At 42.6% G+C, this 22,610-nt stretch overlaps 1 protein-coding gene across 3 annotated transcripts in view; it reads right to left on the bottom strand.

The window, feature by feature from the left end:
• Window positions 1–22,037, bottom strand: part of LOC140738485 (rabphilin-3A-like) — a 267,048-nt gene extending 245,011 nt beyond the window's left edge. Inside the window, exon 1 of one of the 3 annotated variants that reach the window (XM_073065818.1) lies at window positions 21,925–22,037. Coding sequence is in view for 1 of the 3 variants with exons in the window: in XM_073065815.1 (XP_072921916.1) it covers window positions 18,485–18,496 (12 nt within the window). In the remaining 2 variants the exon portion in view is untranslated. Of the gene's footprint in view, window positions 1–18,484; window positions 18,506–21,924 lie in introns of those variants that run through there. The other 2 variants (XM_073065822.1, XM_073065815.1) reach the window with 2 other exon arrangements.
• Window positions 22,038–22,610: the final 573 nt, after the last annotated feature.

The following is a 22,610-nucleotide window of genomic DNA, read 5'->3' on the forward strand; positions in this document are numbered from 1 at the left end:
CCTTTTCAAAATAGGGAACAAATCATTATTCTAATTTGCAGCTCTCCAGTTGCAGCAGGTAAAGTTATCATTTCCAGAAATTATTCATAAAGCCCTTACCTCTGCGAGCAGATGATGTTTAGCAGGTCCTGTAAAAATCCTTGGAGTGTCTGTGATTTGAGATAAAGATTCCTTTCTGACTGACAATATGATGCCTTCTGTCCAATATCTGCATCTAGTTGAGATACACAAGAAACTACAGATGCCACAATCTGGAGCAACAAACAGTCTGTGGGAGGAACTCAGCAGTCAAGCAGCATTTGTGGGAGAAAAGAAACTGCTGACATTTTGGGTTGAAATCCTGGTGAAATGTCCCGACGTAGGATTATGACCAGAAACATCAACAATTGCTTTCCTCCCACAGATGCTGAGTTCCTGTAGCAGATTGTCGTTGTGCCTATGTGAGTCAATCTTGTCCCATGCAGTGAAGTCAACTCAGATCCAGCTCATTGTTAGATTGGCTGCCTGTGGACTGCTCTGGAGGTACCTTGTCCTTGCTGTTTGGCCAATGGAAGCTAAAGAAAAACAATGTGGTACACTGGCACAAAATTAACTGCAGAATGCAGAGGAACATCCAACTTCCAGTCTTCCACACAGAACCATAAAGGCTCCTACTCATGATGCATTTATGTCTTTAACATACTCTCACACAAGCTGCAAACAATCTTTCAGTATTCAGTGCTCCTCCAGCAATGAAGAGATCTTCAGCCTCCACTCAATGTACAACACTGACCATTGTGTGTTGACTTTACCTTCACTTTCAGTCATTAACAGAAACCTGTTTGCTGCAATATGGAACAGATCATGAAATCGCAGCACAAAAGGAGGACTTCACTCCAACGAGCCCATACGAGCTCTCTACCAGACAGATTCACTAGTTCCATTTACCAGCCATTTCTCTGTAGCCTTGCAAATTTTGCATAGCATGTATTTGTTTAATTGCCACATGAACATAACAATAGAATATGCTTCCACCCCACCTGGAGGCAATACATTCCATCCACAAATAAATATGTCTTTCCTCATGTCAGTCTTAACTCTCTTCCTCTTTATTTCATACTCATAACTTCTGGTCTTTGACCTCGGCCACCAGAGGAAACAGCTTCCCACATTCCAAGTTGTCCTTAACCCTCAGCAGATTTCAGGTCATGAGCAACAGCCATGATGGTTCCCATTTTGCGTTCTGTCTCTACAATCTGACATCAAAAACAGCTCTGCACTACTAATTACACAGATCAGGAAACTGACACTATCCTGAAGTCAGAATATTGTGCTCTGTGCGTATCTGGCACCCAGGAATCATCAGAATGGACTGGGTCCGGGTTAAAGAGAATTACTCACTAAGCACAGAGTAAACACAGATCCTCAGTAATCAACGCTTAAAGCCTCTCTGAAACTTGTAAAAAGCTTCACTCTAGCTAGTGGGAAATTAGAGGATTGGGAAGCTTTTAAAAACCAACAGAAGACAATTAAAAAGTTATCAAAAAGGTAAAGGTGGAATACGGAAGTAAGCTAGCCAATAATATTAAAAGAGGATACCAGAAGTTTCTTCAGATACATAAAGTGTAAAAGAGAGATGTGAGTGGATATAAGACCGCTGGAAGATGGTATTGGAGAGGTAGTAATGGGGGACAATGAAAGAGCAGATGAACTGAATAAGTACTTTGAATTAGTCTTCACTGTGGAACACACTAGCAGTATGGTGGAAGTTCCAGGTGTCAGGGGACATGAAGTTACCATAACTAGAAAGAAGGTTTTTGGGAAATTGAAAGGTCTGAAGGTAGATAAATCACCTGGACCAGATGGTGTACACCCCACAGTTCTGAAAGAGCTGGCTGAAGAGATCGCAGAGGCATCAGTAATGATCTTTCAAGAATCACTAGATTCTGGAATGGTTTCGGAAGAATGGAAAATTGCAAATGTCACTCCAATATTCAAGAAGAGAAAGAGGCAGAAGAAAAGAAACTATAGGCCAATTAGACTGACCTCAGTGTTTGGGAAGATGTTGATGTCGATTATTAAAGACAAGATCTCAGGGTACTTGGAGGTACATGATAAAATACGCTGTATTCAGCATGGTTTCCTCAAGGGAAAATCTTGCCTGACAGATCTGTTGGAATTCTTTGAAGAAATAACAAGCAGGATAGACAAAAGAGAGTCAGTGGATATTGTGTACTTGAATTTTCTGAAGGTCTTTGACAAGATGCCACACATGATGTTACTTAACAAGCTACGAGCCTCCATGGTATTACGGGAAAGATTCTAGCATAGATAAAGCAGTGGCTGATTGGCATGAGGCAAAGAGTGGGAATAAAGGGAGGCTTTTTCCTATGGCTGCAGTGACTAGTGGTGTTCCACAAGGGGAAACACAAGGAAATCTGCAGATGCTGGAAATTCAAACAACAACACACACAAAATGCTGGTGGAACACAGCAGGCCAGGCAGCATCTATAGGGAGAAGCACTGTCAACGTTTCGGGCCCTTCGAGACCCTTCGTCAGGACAAGGGGTCTGTGTTGGGACTGATTCTTTTTACACTAGTTATCAATGATTTGGATGATGAAATGTATGACTTTGTTGCCAAGTTTGCTTACGATATGAAGATAGGTGGAGGGACAGGTAGTTTTGAGGAAGTAGAGAGGCTGCAGATAGACTTAGACAGATTATAAGAAGTGACAGTTGGAATACAGAGTTGGGAAGTGTATGGTTATGCACTTTGGCAGAAAAAATGAAAGGGTTGTCTATTTTCTAAGTGGACAGAAAATACAAAAAACTGAGGTGCAAAGCAACTTGGAAGTTTATGTGCAGGATTCCCTAAAGGTTAATTTACAGGTTGAGTCTGTGGTGAGGAAGGCAAATGCAATGTTAGCATTTATTTCAAGAGGACTAGAATATAATTACATGTAAGTACATGTTCAGCATGGCGTTGTGGGCCGAAGGGCCTGTATTGTGCTGCAGTTGTTCTATTTTTCTATAAAAGCAAGGATGAATATTGAAACTTTGTAGAGCACTGGTGAGACCTCACTTGGACCATTGTGAGATGTTTTGGGCCCTTTATCTTAGAAGGGATGTGCTGAAACTGGAGATGGTTCAAAGGAGGTTCATGAAAATGATTTTAGGATTAAAAGGCTTATCATATGATGAGCGTTTGATGGCTCTGGGCTTGTATTCACTAGAATTCCAAAGAGTGAGGGGTGACCTCATTGAAACCTATCAAATGGTGAAAGGTCTTGGTAGAGTGGATGTGGAGAGGTTGTTTCCTATGGTGGGAGAGACTAAGACTAGAGGACACAGCCTCAGAACAGAAGGACGTCCTTTTAGAATGGAGATGAGGAGGAATTTTTTAGCCAGAGAGTGGTGAATCTGTGGAATTCTTTGCCACAGGCACCTATGGAGGCCAAGTCTTCACGTATATTTAAGGCAGAAGTTGATAGATTCTTGATTGGTCAGGTCATAAAGGGATACAAGAGAAGGCAGGAGATTGAGGCTGAGAGGAAAATTGGATCACCCATGCTGAAAAAGCAGAGCAGATTCAAAGGGCCAAATGGCCTAATGCTGCTCCTATATCTTATGGTCTTATCTAGGCCTTTCAATATTTGGTAAGTTTACGATCCCCCTCATTCTTCTAAACTCCAGTGAGTACAGACCCAGTGTCATCAAACTCTCTCATACATTAACAATTTCATTCCCAGAATCATTATCATGAACCTCTTCCGAACTCTCTCCAATGCCAGCACATTTTTTCTTAGATAAGAGGCCCAGAAATGATCACAATACTCCAAGTGTGATCTGACCAATGCTTTATAAAGCCTCAGCATTACATCCTTGCTTGTATTCTAATCTCTTGAAATGAAAATAGTCTATGCCTTTATTCTTTCTACCAAAGTGCACAACCATACATTTCCCCACACTATATTAAATTTGCCACTTCTTTGCCCATTCTCCCAATTGGTCTAAGTCCTTCTGCAGACTCCTTACTTCCTCAATACAACATGCCTCTTCACCTATCTTTGTATTGTCGGCAAATTTGGCCATAAATTCCATCATCAAATCATTGACATACAACATGAAAAGAAGCAATCACAACATCAATCCCTGCAGAAAACTACCAGTCACTGGCAGCTAACCAGAAAAGAACCCCCTTCTTTTCATTCTTTTCCTCCTGCCAGTTAGCCCATCTTCTATCCATGCTAGCATAGTTCCTGTAATACCATAGGCTCTTATCTTATTCAGCAGCCTCGTCTGTGGTACCTTGTCAAAAGCCTCCTGAAAATCCAAGTCAACAATATCCACTGATCCTACCTGTTACTTCCTCGAAGAATTCCAATAGCTTTGTTAGGCAACATTTCCCCTTAAGGAAACCATGCTGACTTTGGCCTATCTTATCATGTGCCTCCAAGTACCCTAAATGCTCATCCTTAATAATGGGCTATAACATCTTGCCATCTATTGAAGTCAGACCAAGTAACCCATAATCTCCTGTCCTTTGCCTCCCCACCTCACTTCTTAAATAAAATAGTGACATTTGTGAATTTCCAGTGCTCCAGAACTGTTCTAGAATCGTGATTCTTGAAATATCACTATTAATGTCCTCAATCTCTTCAGCTATGGGACTCCAACATCTTCCCAACCACTAAAGGCAAGCCAACTGGCTTATAATTTGCTTTCTTCTGCCTCCCTTCCTTCTTGAAGAGCGGAGTGACATTTGTAATTTTCCCATCCTCCGGAACTTTAATAGAATCTAGTGATTCTTGAAAGATCATTACTAATTCTTCCACAATCTCTTCAGCTACTTCTTTCAGAGCTCTGGGGTGTAGTCCATCTGGTCCAGGCGATGTATCTGCTTGGACCAATGCTTCCCAAGCTCTTTCTCCTTAGCAATAGCAACTGTACTCACTTCTGCTTCCAATACTCTTGAATTGCTGGCTTACTGCTAGCGTCTTCCACAATAAAAATTGACACAAAATACTTGTTAAGTTCATCTGCTATTTCTTTGTCCCCATTACTACCTCTGCAGTGTAAATTTCCAGCAGTCCGATATCCATTCTCACCTCTCTTTCACTCTTTATATATTTTAAAAAATCTTTTGGTATCCTCTTTGATATTATTGGCTTAGTTACCTTAATTTTTCTTCTTTTCTCTCTCTTTGATTTTTAGTTGCCTTCTGTTGGTTTTTAAAATCTCCTCAGTCCTCTAACTTTCCACTAATTTTTGCTTTATGTCCTCTCTTTTCCTTTTATGCTGTCTTTGACTTACCTTGGCAACCACGATTGCCTCATTCTCCCTTTAGAATATTTCTTCATCTTTGGGATGTATATATCCTGTGCCTTCTGAATTGCCCTCTGAAACTCCAGCCATTGCTCTTCTGTAATCATCCCTGCTAATGTCCCCTTCCAATCACTTTGACCAGCTCATCTCTCATGTCCCTATAATTCCCTTTACTCCGCTGTAATACTGATACATCCGACTTTATCTTCTCTCTCTTAAACTACAGGATGAATCCTACCATATTATAATCACTGTTCCCATAAGGGTTCCTTTACCTTAAGCTCCCTAATCAAATCTGGGTCATTACACAACACCGAATCCAGAATTGCCTTTCCCATGGTGGGCTCAACCACAAGCTGTTTTAAAAAGCCATTTCAAAGGCATTCTACAAATTCCCTATCTTGAGATCCAAGACTAACCCTATTCTACCAATCAACCTGCATATTGAAGTTCCCACGACCATTGTTAAATTGTCCCTTTTACATCTTTCTTCTTGCTCTTGATTAATTTACAGGCATCAATAGCTTTGATTGGCAATCCTTAATTGCCTTTTAGAAAGCGGTGGCAAGCCCACCACTGTCCTTGTTGCCTCGGGGCTGCTATAAGTGCTGTTGTGTAGAATGCTCCAGGACTTAGACCACGTGACAATGGATACATCTCTAAGCTAGGATAGCATGCAACTTGTAAGGGTGGAGTTCCCACTTACCTGCTTTCCTTGTGTAGGAATTCATGGGTATAGGAAGCACTATTGAAGTAGAATTGCTGAGATATGCAGTCTTTCTTTCAGTTAACATGCACTGCAGCCTGTGTATTGACAGCTGAGAGAGGGAATGGAAGGTGGATGGAATGCCAATCATGTTGAGCAGCCAAATTGTTTGAATGTTGTTGGAGTTGTAATCATCTAGGCAAGTGGAGAATATTCCATTGTGCTCCTAAATTGTGCCTTGTGGATGTGTTTTTTTATCATCTCCTGTAGAATGCTCTGATTTCTTAATCAGTGAATTAGCGGTCCACTAATTTACACATCAGGACACTTCATACTTGTCAAGGATGAGCTTGTCTCATCTCCGAACTCCTATTCCTCACCTTTCACTCTCAATCAATGCCACTGAGAATTTCACTTCAGATCAGTCCAAGCTCTAAAATCCAGATATTCTACAGACCCAAAACAATTTGTGGATTTACACTGTATAGGCAGAATACTGTGTACATACTCTTTCAGTTAGATTTTAACACTCTATCATGTAATAAAATAGCTGTTTCCCAAGTTCTGTGTCCTTATCCCAGGTGTAGGTTAGACTTTACTTCACAGATTTATAAGAAGAGACTTTTCCTTCAGACAACATCAGAATCAGAATCACCAGAATATTCATGAAATTTGTTGTCTTTTCGACAGCAGTACAAGGCAATATATAATAATAGGAAAAAACTGTGAATTAAAGTATATATATATAAATAGTTAAATAAGTAGTGCAAAAGTAAAAATTAAAAAGTAGTGAGGTAGTGTGCAAGGGTTCAATGTCCATTTAGGAATCGGATGGCAGAGGGGAAGAAGCTGTTCCTGAATCGCTGAGTGTGTGCCTTCAGGCTCCTGTACCTCCTCCCTGATGGTAGCAATGAGAAAAAAAGCATGACCTGGACCGCCTTTTTGAGGCATCGGTCCTTGAAGATATGCTGGATATTACAGAGGCTAGTGCCCAAAATGGAGCTGATTAAGTTCACTACTCTCTGCAGCTTATTTTGATCCTATGCAGTAGGCCCCCACCGCCCGTACCAGATGGTGAGAATGCTCTCCGTGGTACATGTTAATGTGATCAGTTCAATTTTTGGTCAACAATCCTGATTTTCCTAATTTATTAAATTCATAAGACAGACTATTAAAGTCATAGACTTGTACAGCTTAGAAACATGCTCCTTGTCCCACTGGTCCTTTATGAAAAGGGTCTGTTCCTCTGCTGCACTGCAGTCACTGAATAATTTTGTGTGATACTGGGAGTACTGGGTGGGCTTGAGATAATTTTAATTGCTCTGTTGCAGAACCAATGTGACTGAGTTTGATGTTTAATACCCTGGCTTATTTTAATCTTCAATTAACTTAATGCAGCAGATTGTAAAGTTCTGCACAGCATTCAGGCTGTGTATTCTCCACCAACCCACCAATTCTCCCTAAATGGCTAAACACTAAAAGTCCATCATAATGCTGCTTCAGAGCTAAGCATACAGCTGCAGTAGACTCCTTGCAAACATAAGAGCTTATTTCAGTGCTCCCACCACCCTCTCTTCTCATAATTTTGCTTTAGATCCCTGACTTTGGTTCTGGTGGCAGATGCTCAATGCAGTCTTCATTCAGTGCTACCATTTAACAACATGAGCCACTGGACCTGGAGCAGGAAACTTGGCTGTTATTGTCCATGATTCGGCAGAATGTCTTAGAAAAACTGAATCAGCCAGTACTGCTGCAGGATAATTAAATCTGCTGTCCAATCAGCAATTCTCACGTATTACAATTTAATATTCCTAGCCACATTTTTAGGCAGAGATGAATCATATTTCCTTCCAATATCTGTAAAGTACAGAAGACAAAAAAGCAGCCACTCTTTGAAACTCTCCCTGTTCCATTGGTGACATTTTTAAGAGAGAAAGCAACAGGGCCACAATTACAAACAGACAGCCATTCTGATATATTGCTATTGTTCTATGTTGCAGAGACTGAACATCCCTTCTCATGACTCTCAAGAGGTCAAGAGGCCACCCTTGAACATCAAGGCACCTGTAGAACTGAGGAGCTGGAATAAGCAAAGGCAACTGGTCTTGAAAACACACATTTGTTGTAGTACTTCCCTTTGGGGAAGGGGATTCGCCATCTTTATCTTTACACAACCACAGATGCACAACAGAAGGCAGAATCTTAGCTTCCCTCTGCAATGGCGAATAAAACCATTCAATTTCAAGGTCAATTACAGTTGTGGAATAAATGCAGGGTTTACAAATGGTGGCCATGTCTTGTGAAATACTTTAAAAAGATTCTCTCATTGTTTCTTGCCAATTAACTCACATTAATATTAAAAGTTCTGCTGAGTGAGGGAACAAGGGCTGAGAGAGTCTTCAGGAGATGAAGGCAGAAAAATCAATTTCACAGCCCCAAGAGCTGTAGTGAGGGGAGCGAGAGCCCAGGCATTAGAGTGAATCATGCTTCAGTTTCCCACAATCAGCAGAACTTAATGGTGGCAGGAAGGGAATCAATAGCCCACTGGCACAAAGAACAGCGCATAGCTTTGACTGATTCCAGAGGAGCAGGGTCAGACCAAGTGCGTTCACATCTCTAAAACAAAAAAACACTCCAGTTAGTCCACAACTTTGAAATCCAGTGTACATTCTATTAATTGTGCATTTAACTATCTTGTCTATCAGTATATTGCTGTATCAGGTGAGAGATCCTTAAAAGCTTCATTGATTGTGGTCTAAACAGCTTCATCAGTTTTGTGAAATTTATACTTACTGGTGTCTGGTAAATTAACCCCATCTACAAAATTTACCACCACTTAACAAAAAGCAATAAGAGCCATAGTCTCCGAAGGCCCTAGGCACGATCTCCTGCATCAGTTGTGGAATGTAACAGTGGTAGAGAGTGCTGGGAGGCATGAGTAGAGTCAGCTGTAACAGGGTACTCCTGGGTCCAGAACTACTGTTCAGTAACCAATGCACATCAGCAGTAATCCGACTGCTAATTCGCTGAGTGTCAGGGAGATTCAGTTAAATGGGAAAAACATGGAACAGGGGACAAGGTGGTGGAGCAAGGGTGGATGGGGACACAGATCCCACAGCAAAGGTACATTGTGCACACTGTGATGTAATGCACAGACTGATGTGCAGGGTGTCACGTGGCACACAAGGCTTGAAGAGTGGTGCACAGCGTGGGAAAAAAGGTTGCATTTATATATAACCTTTTCCCAAAGCATCTTGTACCCTGCCCTTCCTCAGTGTAGTGCATTGTAATCTTGCACATTCAATGGAGGGCATAGATACAACCTCAGTTTAAACACACAGCCAAAAGACAGCACCTTCGACTGCAGCACTCGCTCAGCAGATCAACCTCGATATTTTTGTACACAAGACTCTGTAACTCAGGCTCAGAAGCATGAAGTGAGCAACGAGGCTGAGGGCCAGTGACTGAGGGTCAAAGCCTGGCATAGTGCCTGACATGGGCTGACTGGATCATCAAACCCAACCACCTGCACTGCAAGTATTAAGTATGTGCATCAGACCAGTCAGGGAGTGAAAGGAATGAACCTTCAAATGCAGACTCACTCATTCTGCTGGACACAGTATAGTAACAAACCACATTTATTGCTGCATTCCTGCCAAAGGTCTCGTCCAACCTGTGAAGACTGTGAAATTCTTTGCCATTCCTACTTCAATCCTTTAAGCTCCAGTAAATCTGCTGTCTCTCAAATCTATATATTTATTCCATTTGATACCATCTTTGTGCAGCACACTCATTCAGTTGTCTAGAGAATCTTAATATATCCTAATCCAATAGTTATTAGGCTTGAAGTTTGAGCCTTGTTGTCCATGGTGATCCTGGATCATCTAGTCTTTGTGTGATCCTGCTAACCTTAGACCAAAAGACCATAAGACATATATGTCAAACTCAAGGCCCGCGGGCCAAATCCGGCCCACGGTGGAATTATCTTTGGCCCGCGAGATAATATCTAATTACTATTAAAACTGGCCCCTGTAATCGAAGCGCCTATGGCGTATGATATGGCTAATGCTGAGTTTATTCAGGTACCAGGTTTTCAGGGTTTTTAGTGTTTATTCGGCAGTCTTCTTCATAAGAAACGGAATTTGTAAAGTGAAACACTTTGTAGTTATAGCAGAGACTGAGACACATGAGAGCAGGCTGAAAAAACGGAGGCAACGAAAGCTGCGTTCGCACGCGTCCGACTGATCCGGCCCGCATGAAGCTGCATTTTGCTCAATCCGGCCCGTGACCTAAAATGAGTTTGACACCCCTGCCATAAGATATAGGAGCAGAATTAGGCCATTTGGCCCATTGAGTCTGCTCCACCATTTCATCATGGCTGATCCATTTCCCTCTCAGCCCCAATCTCCTGTATTCCCCTCGTATCCCTTCACACCCTGACTAATCAAAAATCTATCAACCTCTTCCTTAAATATACTCAGAGACTTGGCCTCCACAGCCACCTGTGGAAATGAATTTCACAGATACATCACTCTCTGGCTAAAGAAATTCTTCCTCATCTCTGTTCTAAATGGTTATCCCTCTATTCTGAGGCTGTGTCCTCTAGTCCTAGGCTCATCCTTTCAACATCCACTTTATCGAGGCCTTTCAACTTTCAATAAATTTCAATGAGATTCCCCCTCATTCTTCTGAACTCCAGTAAGTAATCTTGTTAAACTAATCTAATCTTGTTAAAATTAGATCTAAGACTAATCTTGTTCAACAGTCAGGCCCTGCCTGCACATAAAAGAGATCAACCCTCTTTCAGTTACAATCCCATGCTGCCATTGCAAACAGTAATCTTATTGTAGAGATCTAATATTTGAGAATATGCTAGTTGAAAATTTTTATACAAATTAGCATGTCACAGTGATTTTGCTGGTACATTGCCATCACAATGCTGTCCAATATTGCTTGAAATCACCTACTTCACTAGATGGGTGCACATCCTTTCTCAACTACTCAGTGGTAAGCAGTGAAATAGTGTTGTTTTTATTTATAATTTTGAATTATTATTTAATTTAACTATTTAATATATATATATTTACTGTAATTTGTTTTTTTCTATTACTATGTATTGCATTGTACTGCTGCCGCATAACAACTATTTCACGACATATGCTGGTGACACTAAACCTGATTCAGATTCAGATTTGAAAGGGCGATGGGTATTCACTGAGGAGGTTGTCGATCAGATTTCTTTCAAGTTCAGCTAACTGTGAAATCGCTGTACAGAAATAGAAATGCTGACAGAACCCAGGTCAAAGAACTCTTCATAAGAACTCTTGATTAATAGTCCTTGACATGAAACATTAACTGGTTTCTCTTTCTACAGATGCTGCTTGAGTGATTGAATTGAATTCTTCCAGTATTACTGTTTGTGTACACATTCTAGCATCTGCAGTGTTATTTGTTTACCAAAATCATCATACTGTCTGAACACTATCTGCATTATTGATCATGCATGATAGAAAGGTTTAAATTTTTGTATAAGTGTCTTCATAACATTTCTGAGTTGTTTTTAAAAAAAGGTTTTCAGCACCCTAAGCATTTCTTTTACATTCTCAGTTTAACTATATCTTCACTTAACATAACCATCATTGTTGTTCCTTTCTGTGCCTTGTGGTGCATTGGGTAGGCAGCCTTGCCATTTCTTTAGCATTTCATCTTTCACAAGGCCGAGTTGCCAGCTTGACACTTACCCAGCACGGATGGAAAGTGTGCAAGGAGCTGGCCAGGTTCAAATCCAGGACCGCTTGCCTCAAAGTCTGCCCTTATACCACTGGCTAGCATTAACATCACACAGGAATCAGCCAGAACTTGCAAGTTACAAGCAACGTATCCGCAGAAGTGATTTGGCATGAAACTTAACGAATTATATTTATTTAAACAAATAGAAGTGGTCATAAAATGGTCTATTTTGTAAAACTCAAGGAACACTATATTTTCCTGTGAAAAGTTCATTCTATTCATGACATTATCAGAGAACGATAAATTGATTTAAATTGTACATGCAAATTATACACATCAAATGTAAGTATTTCCCTTTATAATTCATTAAATAGCATCATAAATCTCAACTCAGAAAGAATGTGTTCCTTTAGAAGTATATATTAATTTGATCTAATCTATTTATACAAGAGCAATCAGAAAGTGTTCAATGTTCAAACCTTAAAAGTAGCCTCTGTGAAATTGAGAGATTATAACTGATACTGCGGCAGATGTGCAAGGCAGATTGCTGCCTTTTGTAAACCAGACTCATTTCACAAATGTAAATTAGCCCCATTACAGAACAGATTCCAATGTTAAGCTTGCAAGAGTTTAGAGAAGTAATTCCTGGTGGCAATAGAGACCTACTGAAAAATTAATTTAAGTGTTTACAAGCCACACATTATTGTATGCAATATGTGCATTTTATAGTTCACTGTGCTTACAGAACAGTGCTTAAATGCACAGGAAACTGTCAGTGGTGGAACAGAAAGCTGCACAGAGAAGGGTCAGAGATAACCAATGAAAGTTGTTCTTGATAAGATGAAGGCAGAAACATCCTTGTCATTTTCACTTTAAAACTGGGTTTCATATTCAACAGTCGATGCTTTCTCATATTTTCCATTTCACAATAAGCATAAGAGATGCTGCAGATGCTGGAAATCCAGAGTAACACACACAAAATGCTGGAGGAACTCAGCAGGTCAGGCAGCGTCTATGGAAATGAATAAATCGATGCTTCGGGCAGAGACACTTTGCAAGACTGGACAGGAAGGAGGAAGAAGACAAAGTAAGAAGTTGGAGGAGGGGGAGAAGAACAAGCCAGGTGAGTGGGGAGGGGGGTTTGAAGTGAGAAGCTGGGAGGTGACAGATGGAAAAGGTAAAGAGCTGAAGAAGGAGGAATCTGACAGGGGAGGAGAGTAGACCATTGGAGAAAGGGAAGGAGGAGGGGCACCATGGGGAGGTGATAGACAGGTGAAGAGAAGAGGCAAGAGAAGAGCAAGAGCAGGGAACAGAAGAAGAGGGAAAAATTACCAGGCTTTAGAGAAATCAATGCTCATGCCATCAGGTTGGAGGCTATCCAGACAGAATATGAGGTGTTGCTCCTCGAACCTGAGAGTGGCCTCACTGTTACAGCAGAGGAGACCATGGACCGACCTGCTGAAACGGGGACAGAGAGTTCCTTCGCTCTATCAGCAATGAGCAGGATTTCATGGTGACCAGTCATTTTGTTTCCAGTCCCTAATCATGTTCCACCATGTCGGTCCATGGCCTCCTAGCTTCTGACCCCTTTCTTTCCAGTCCCGAAGAAGAGTCTCACCCTGAATCGTAGACTGTTTATTCACTTCAGTAGATGCTGCCTGATTTACTGAGTTCTTCCAATATTTTATATGTGTTGCCATGATTTAATTTTGAGATCACAGAGCCCAGCCACTCAGGCTATAAGATAAATGAATGAGAGTGAATGGCAAGTGAATTTCTTTGAAACCCAATCCCTTTGTCCTTCACCTTAGCTCCATAGATTTACCCTAAAATTGAGCTCACTTCTAGATGTCAACTAGAATCTGCTGAGCTAACAAACATCAGGTCATACTAAAAGGAAGGAGGACAGTTTAGAACCACCCTTAGATGCCAACTAGTCACAACTAGGACTGAGTTCTGGACTCAGTTTATTGTCTAAAACAATGGGAGATAACCTGCAACCTGGTCATCTCTGAGGCACGCAGATGTTTTCAACGAGTGGACAGTTGCAAGGCTGCGGGATCGGACGGCATCCCAGGGCGAGTACTCAGAATGTGAGCAGCACAACTGGCAGGTGTGTTTATAGGCATTTTTAATCTCTCCCTCTCCCAGTGTAGAGTGCCCTCTTGCTTCAAATTATCTGCCACTGACCCTGTACCAAAAAAGACCAAGGTAAATTTCCTGAACGACTGGCGTCCTGTCGCACTCACCTCAATAATATGCAAATGCTTTGAGAGGCTGGTCAAGGACTTTATCTGCAGCTTGCTACCACCCACACTGGAACCCCTACAATTCGCCTACCAACACAACCAATCGACAGATGACACAATAGCCACAGCTCTACACACTGTTCTTGCACATCTGGAGAAGAAGGATGCTTATGTGAGAATGCTGTTCTTGGACTACAGTTCAGTATTCAACACCATAATTTCATCCAGGTTCGACAGTAAGAGACCTTGGCCTTGACCCTGCCTTGTGCAGCTGGATCCTGGACTTCCTGTCAGATCACCGGCAGGTGGTAAGTGTGGGTTCCCTCACCTCCACCCTCTGACTTTCAACACAGGAGCCTTTCAGGGCTGTGTACTAAGTCCCCTCCTTTTCTCCCTGTATACCCATGACTGTGTCACCACACACAACTCTAATCTGCTAATTAAATTTGCCGACCACACTACATTGATTGGCATAATCTCAAACAACAATGAGGTGGCCTACAAGGGAAGAAGTCATCTCTCTGATACAGTGGTGTCAAGAAAATAACCTCTCCCTCAATGTCGCAAAAACAGAGGAGCTGGTTGTGGACTACACAAGGAGTGGAGACAGGCTAATCCCTATTGACAGCAATGGATCTGGGTTGAGAGGGTGAACAGCTTTAAGTTCCTCAGCATCCACATCACTGAGGATCTCACAAGATCTATATAAACCAGCTATGTGGTGAAAAAGGCACAACAGCACCTCTTTCACCTCAGACGGTTGAGGAAGTTTGGTATGGGCCCCCAAATCCTAAGAACTTTCTACAGGGGCACAATTGAGAACATCCTTACTGGTTGTATCACTGCCTGGTATGGGAACTGTACTTCCCTCAATTGCAGGACTCTGCAGGGAGTGGTGCAGACAGCCCAGAGCATGGGTAGATATGATCTTCCCATGATTCAGGACATTTACAAAGATAGGTGCGGAAAAAAGGGCCTGAAGGATCATTGGGGACCCAAGTCACCCCAACCACAATCTATTCCAGCTGCTACTATCTGAGAAACAGTACCGCAGCATAAAAGCCAGGACCAACAGGCTCCAGGACAGCTTCTTCCACCAGGCCATCAGACTGATTAACTCATGCTGACTTGAGTGTATTTCTGTTACATTGACTGTTCTATTTATTATAAATCACAATGATTGCATATTGCACCCTCAGAGTCATAACGTAAAGATTTTTACTCCTCATGTATGTGAAGGGTGTAAGAATTAAAGTCAATTCAATTCAATTAATGAGAATTCCAAATCATCTTATATATACATTATGAGCAAGAAGATAACTAGGGAGCAGGTAGGACCCTTCAAGGATAAAGGAGGGAAACGTGCTGGGAGGCAGAGGATGTGAGAGAGGTCTTAAATGAGTACTTTGCATTAGTATGTACCTCGGAGGATAGGGAGATCAGTGTGGAGCATGCTGATATGCTAGGACATTCTGAGATAAAGATGGAGGTAGTCCAGGGTCTCTTAAAGAACATTAAGATGGATAAAACCTGGGGCCTGATGGGATATACACCAGTTATTGAGAGAGGCAAGTTTTGAGATTGCTGGAGCCTTGACCAATATTTTTGAGTCCTCACCAGACATGGGGAAGGTCCTGGAGTAGCTATCTTTGTTCCATAGTTTGAGAAGCGAAATAGGGATATTCTTGGAAACCACAGACAGACGAGGCTTGCATCAGTGGTAGTAGGGAAGTTACTGGAGAGGATACGTAAGAATAGAAGTTATGAGCCATAGGAGGGCCATGGATAGTCAGCATAATTTTGTGCAGGCAAGTCATGTCTTACTAACTTAATTAGTTTTTGAGGAAGTGACAAAATGGTCAGGCAGTGGATGTTGTCTAAGGCGTTTGACAAGGTCACTTATAGTCAGGAAGTCATGTTTCAGTTTATAAAACTTTAGTTAGGCCGCATCTGCAGTACTACATTCAGTGCTGTTAAGGCTGTTAGAGCATTGTTGAGAGTGCAGAAGAGGATTACCAGGATGCTGCCTGGATTAAAGGGTATGTGCTATGAAGAGAAGTTGAACAAACTTGGGGGTTTTTTTCTGGAGTCGCAGAACTAAGAGGATATCTGATAAAGGTTTAGAAGACAATGAAAGACATAGATAGACAGCAAACATCTTTGCCCTGGGGTGAAATATCTAATACTAGAGGACACAAATTTAAGGAGAGAGGGGGTAAATTCAAAGGAGATGGTAAATTCAAAGCAGGTAGCTGAAGAGTCTGTGGAACTATTAGTAATGATATTTCAAGAATCACAAAAATTCTACAATAGTTCTGGAGGACAAGAAAATTGCTAATGTTACTCCACTCTTCAACAAGGGAGGGAGGAAGAAGAAAGGAGACTATACACCAGTTAACCTGACCTCAGTGGTTGGGAAGATGTTGGAGTCAACTGTTAAGGATAAAGTTTCCAGATACTTGGAGGCACATGATAAAATGGGCCTAGGTCAGCATGGTTTACTGTTGGAATTCTTTGAGAAAATAATAAGCAGGACCGCTAAAGGAGAATTAGTGGATGTTGTGTACTGAATTTTCAAAAGGCCTTTGACAAGGTGCCACATGTGTGGCTGCTTAGCAAGATAAGAACCCATGGTATTACAGGAAAGATGCCAGCATGGACAGAGCATTGGTTGATTGGCAGGAGACAAAGAGTGGGAATAAAAAGAGCTTTTTCTGATTGGCTACCAGTGACTAGTGGTGTTCTGCAGAGGTCGGGGTTGGGACTGCTTCTTTTTACATTATATATCAATGACTTGGAGGACGGAATTGACGGCTTTTGACCAAGTTTGCAGACAATACGAAGATAAATGGAGGGGCGCGTAGTGTTGAGGAAGCAGGGAGGCTGCGGAATGACTTACACAGATTTGGAGAATAAGCAAAGAAGTGGCAGATGGAATACAGTGCCGGGAAGTGTATGGCCATGCACTTTGGCAGAAGGAATAAAAGCGTAGACTATTTTCTAAACTTGGAGAAAATTCAAAATCCCAGGTGCCAAGAGACTTGGGGGTCCTCATGTAGGCTTCTTTAGAGGTTAACTTGAAGGTTGAGTCGGTGGTGAGGAAACTAAATGTAATGTTAGCATTCATTTTGAGCAGACTAGAATATAAAAACAAGAATGTAATGCTGAGGCTTTATCAGGCATCGGTGAGGCCTCACTTGGAGAACTGTGAGCCACTTATCTAAGAAAAGATGTGCTGACAATAGAGGGGGTTCAAAGAAGGTTCACAAAAATTATTCCGAGATTGAAAGGCCATTCATATGAGGAGCATTTCATGACACTTACTGCCAGAATTTAGAAGAATGAGGCATGACCTCAATAAAACCTATTAAATGTTGAAAGGCCTTGATAGACTGGCAAAGATGTTTCCAGCAGTGGGGGAGTCTAGGACAAGAGGGCACAGAGATGACGAGGAATTTCTTTAGCCAGAGGGTAGTGAATCTGTGGAATTCATTGCCATAGGTGCCTGTGGAGGCCAGCTCATTAAGTGTATTTAAGGTGAATGTTGAGAGACTCTTGAAAACCAGGGTGTAAAAGTTTATGGGGAGAAGGCAGGAGAATGGGGTTGTAAGGGAAATTAATCAACTATGATAAAATGGTGTAGCAGACACAATGGGCTGATTGGCCTAATTCTGCTCCAATGTCTTATGGACTTAAGGTCTTTTATTTTTGAAACCAGAGTTATTGGTTTTAGATTGTAACAGCAGCTGACAATGGCCTGATGGATAAAGTCTTTGAGTTGTATAATGGGTTGAAATACCAGCTTTGTTTGAGTTAAAATTTTAGGCTGAGATGCTTGGTGGAGATTACATAGGTAACAAGGGTGAGGATTTTTGACAGTTGCCCCGTTTAACACTAAAGCTTCAGGTGTAACTCCTGTGGAAATCAGAGTAGAGGCTTAATTGTAAAAGAAAAATGTTAATGCCTGCTTAAACTCTCTAAGTGAGACGTTAAGAGTCCAGGCCATTATTTGCTGAAGGGCCAAGGAGACTTGGAGTGAGCTGAATGCACCGAATGAACCATGAGTGAGGCAACAAAGAGAGTCTGTGTGCAGTCCCCGAGGATCTGACAAACTTTCCATAAACAAGGCAAATCCCACAGACATTTGTGGTTATCTCCGGAGAGAATTCATTTGTTAAGAGATCAAAAACAAAAAAAAAGCAAAGGCTAAATGGTTCACCTATTTGTTAAGAAGGTGACTAATCTACTGTAGCAACTTTCCTCACATCCTGCCTTACCCCAAAGTGTCTTATTCCCCAAAAACCTGTCAATAGCAACCTTGAAATTATTCAATGATTGAACATGGAGTATCTGAGCTGGACAATTCCAGAGGTATAACCTTAAAACAGAAGTGATGCTATGGAATATCAGGCAATCAGGAAAATAGTTTGGAAAGCACCAATAACATGACAGCTCTTTTTACTTGTTTGAAAATTCATTGTGATTATACTCACCACAGTGTTCATGCATTATTTACAGCCAAATATTTTAAAAATGTCGCTCCCCACTTGCCTTGATATTTCTTTTTCTCCCCGAAGACTAAATCTTAGAATGGTGTCCATCAGCTGACCATTCTTCAGGGATGCTTAAGTACTGACAAAGAAACAAACTGGTAGAGGAACTCAGAAGGTCTCACAGGTGATGGGCTTTGTTTTACAATGTCGATTGTCCACTGATGTTGCCTGGTTATTGAGTTCTTACAGCATCTTGCTTGTAGCTAAAGGAACTCAGCAGTCCAATCAGTCTCCACAGTGGTAAAAAGATGCACATGTCCTGATGGATTTTGATCTGACAAATCAAGTCAAGTCAACTTTTATTGTCATTTCGACCATAACTGCTGGTACAGTGCATAGTAAAAATGAGACAACGTTTTTCTGGACCATGGTTTACATGACACAGTACAAAAAACTAAACTACGTAATAAAAAAAACCACAGAGAAAGCGATACTAGACTACAGACCTACACTAGACTGCATAAAGTGCACAAAAACAGTACCGGCATTACAATAAATAATAATTTGTTTGACCCAAAGATATAGGAGCAGAATTAAGGCATTTGGCCCATTGAGTCTCCGCCACCATTCAGTCTGCCTGATTTATTTTTGTTCATCCCTATTCTCCCAATAACTCTTAAACCAAGAACTCTACACTAAACACAAACAATGGCTTGGCACACCCCTCTATGACAACAATGTCCACAGAGTCACCATCTTCTGATTTCGAAAATTTCTCCTCATCTCAGCTTTAATGGAATGTTCCTTTTTATTAGGAGGATGTGGCCTCTGCTCAGATTCTCCCACTATTGGAGAGAATGCCTCCAGGTCCATTCTATCCAAGCTTTCAGACTCTCTGGATTATCCACAGTTTGTATTTTTTAAAATCCAGATTCCAGTATCTGTTGTCTTCTGTGCAACCCCAGACAATATCTCCCCTAGTGCCTGCCTGCCTGCCTTCCTTCAGAAAACAGCCATGAGGACAACTCTCGGGTAGGTTATTTACGATTGAAACTGACACCACCAATCTCCCTGCCTGTCTTCCTTCCTTACCCAAGGAGGTGAAGAGGAATTTATTTTCTCAGAAAGCCCTTCCTGAACTGTCGACCTCAGGGAGGGGAGGGGTGGCGGGCTCACCATGGACGGACACGAACGGCCATTTGACCGTTTCGGAGGGCGGGAAACCCGGGCTCTGAAGCCAACATTGGGCCAGCAGCAGCGTAAGAAGGGCCGATTGGCTCCCCGCCTTCCCCTGTCCTACTCACAGTAAGTGTGCCTGGACACTGACAACATTGTTAGAGGCGTCGATGGCCGTCGGATACTCGGATTATAAGCGGCAGATCTTTCCCTGCTGTCGATACCAATCAATGGCGGGCACACAAGATATTCTGCAGAGGCTGGATGTTACAACACATACAAAATGCCGGAGGAACTCAACAAGTCAAAGTTCAAAATAAATTTTATTATCCAAGTACATATATGTCACCATACACTTGAGATTCATTTTCCTGTGGGCATACTTAACGAACCTATAGATTAACAACAACAGAATCAACAAAAGATGTCAAAACTAAGGCGTTCAACCCAGAGTGAATAAGACAACAAACTGTGCAAATTCAAAAGAAGAAACAAAAAAGATGCAGCATCTACGGAGGGGATTAAAAGTAGACGTTCCGGGCTTTCGGGCCGAGACCTTCCATCGCGATCCTTATGAAGGGCCTTGGCTCGAAACGTCGACTATTTATTCCTCTCCATAGATGCTGCCGAATTAATGGCGGGCGCTTTCCGACCCGACCTGTAACCAAAAGGAACGGTAGGAACTGCATGGATCAGCTCAGTCGCACCACACCCTATGGCCGGTGAGGGGCAAGAGAGATGAATACCGTGTAGTTGCCCATCCCAGGACAGGCTCTCGTTTCTCCGTCACGCAGTGTCTGATTGGGACCTCCTCATCCCCTCGTCCAGGCTGCTGTCCCCCATCGGCTGGCCTCAGTACATTAGGGGCTATCCAAAGTCTCAGACTACACCCTCCCTTCCCAACCCAACCTCTTTCCCCCTCACCTTTGACAGGTACCCCACGCCCGCTCCCCCCAACCCTTCCATCACCCCTTACAGAGATAAACTGCCCCTCGTACCTCTCCCCAAATCCCAATTTCTGCCCCTCTACTCAACTTTTTGCCCACACTTATCTCTTCTCTTCAACCCCCCCCCCCCCCCCACAGCTCTCCCACCGTCCCCATAGGGTCCGGTCTGCTCCAACATGTGCTCTCCCAGCACGAGTGGGGTGTGTGTGTGTGTGTGTGTGTGTGTGTGTGTGTGTGTGTGTGTGTGTGTGTGTGTGTGTGTGTGTGTGTGTGTGTGTGTGTGTGTGTGTGTGTGTGTGTGAGTGAGTGAGTGAGTGAGTGAGTGAGTGAGTGAGTGAGTGTGTGTGTGTGTGTGTGTGTGTGTGTGTAAGTGAGTGAGTGTGTGTGTGTGTTCGTTCCCGTCCTTCCCCGGGACTCTAGGCGATCTCCTCACATGTCTGGCCAAAATGCAGAGCTCAAGCGAACCAGTCAGCATTCGTGGAGACAAAAGCCACAAGTCAAACTGCAGGGATTCTGGAGCACTTAAGGGTCCACACCCTGCAGAAGGCTGGTGTACAGAGGGGGCAAGACGGAGCGGTGTCAGGTTCGTGGAAGTGTCTACAGGCACGTGGGTAAGGAGAGGAGGCGAAGGAATGCTTACATCGATTAGGAGAGTGAATATTAGATCAGGGAGTAAGCGAGGGAACGCGTACTATTACATTCCCGCACGCAGGAGCTGAACACTGTTTGCAGGTTGTTTGAACTGCAGACAGCTGCATTGGCTGTCTCTCGCATGTTCAACAATGAGACGAGTCTGCAGGTGAAGCCGGGACACACTTGGACTGGTACTGTACTTTTGGAGCCGCATCCCAGTGGGAATCTCGACTCAAGTTCGCTCTTGGGAGCCCAGGTTTCTCAGCAGCAAATACACCCACAGCCTTTACAGACGGCTTTAAACGTTGCTGCGCCTTTCTCCGAAATCTGCTATGAATTCTCACTGTTGGAGGGTCTGGGTCTGGGTCTGGAGATACTGAGCTCCCTACTAGAAGCCAGCAGAAAGGGAGACAGGTGGTGACCAGCCCACTCCCGGTGTTGTCACTTAACTGGGATAGAAGTCGCCGAGAGTAACACCAGCACTGGGAATAATACAGTATTTACTACAGCTTTGTTACATCAAAGTGTAGCATGCAGCTTGCAGGTATCCTGCATTGCACTAAATGTTGCTCATGGAAAGTGCCCTACATACCAAACTGACATCTGCCAACCGTTTCTCTCTCTCCCACAGTAGAAAATTAGCAGCGACGCTGACCGTTTTTTTTTAAATTTTGTCCGCCCTACCTTCCCCACTCAGTGTGAAGTCGCAGCTTCCTCCGCCCCGCTCTCTGACACGCTTTCGGTTGGTCCCGTCCTAGATTTTCTCCTGTGAGTGCTAAACAGTGGAGAGATTGCCCACAGCTAAGAGCATGCTCACTGAGTGACAGGTCCCTGCTGATTACCCCGGAAACCCTGTGCCACACATTGACAATACCTCCTCCCTATAAACCTCCTTACCTTTTCGCTGGAATCTCTTGCAGGTGGATCTAAGAAGTCTTTTTAACGTTTAATTAAACTACAATGATTCGTAACAGTTAATCAGTTAGGATATGAGTTTAAAAACAGGTTAATGGGATGTAGATGGACACAGGAATCATTGTATGCATTTTGGAAGTTATGATATTAATACTCATGTTTAATGTGCAATTACGTGAAATTCATTCATTGAGATACAGCATGGAATAGGCCCTTCCTAACCTTCGACCCACGTTACCCAGGATTCACCAGATTTAACTTAACATTGACTTTGGACTGTGGGAGGAAACTGGAGCACCCAGAGCAAACCCACACAGTCAAGAGGTGAACTTACAAACTCTGTACCGGCAGCAGTGGGAATTGAACCTGAATCACTAGTACTGTTGTAAAGTGCAGAACATTGTGCTAACCACTATGCTACTGTGCATGTAGGTAATGGTGATGTGTAAGTTAGA

The sequence above is a fragment of the Hemitrygon akajei genome, chromosome 14, assembly GCF_048418815.1.
Source record: "Hemitrygon akajei chromosome 14, sHemAka1.3, whole genome shotgun sequence".
In the NCBI taxonomy this organism is placed as follows: domain Eukaryota; kingdom Metazoa; phylum Chordata; class Chondrichthyes; order Myliobatiformes; family Dasyatidae; genus Hemitrygon; species Hemitrygon akajei.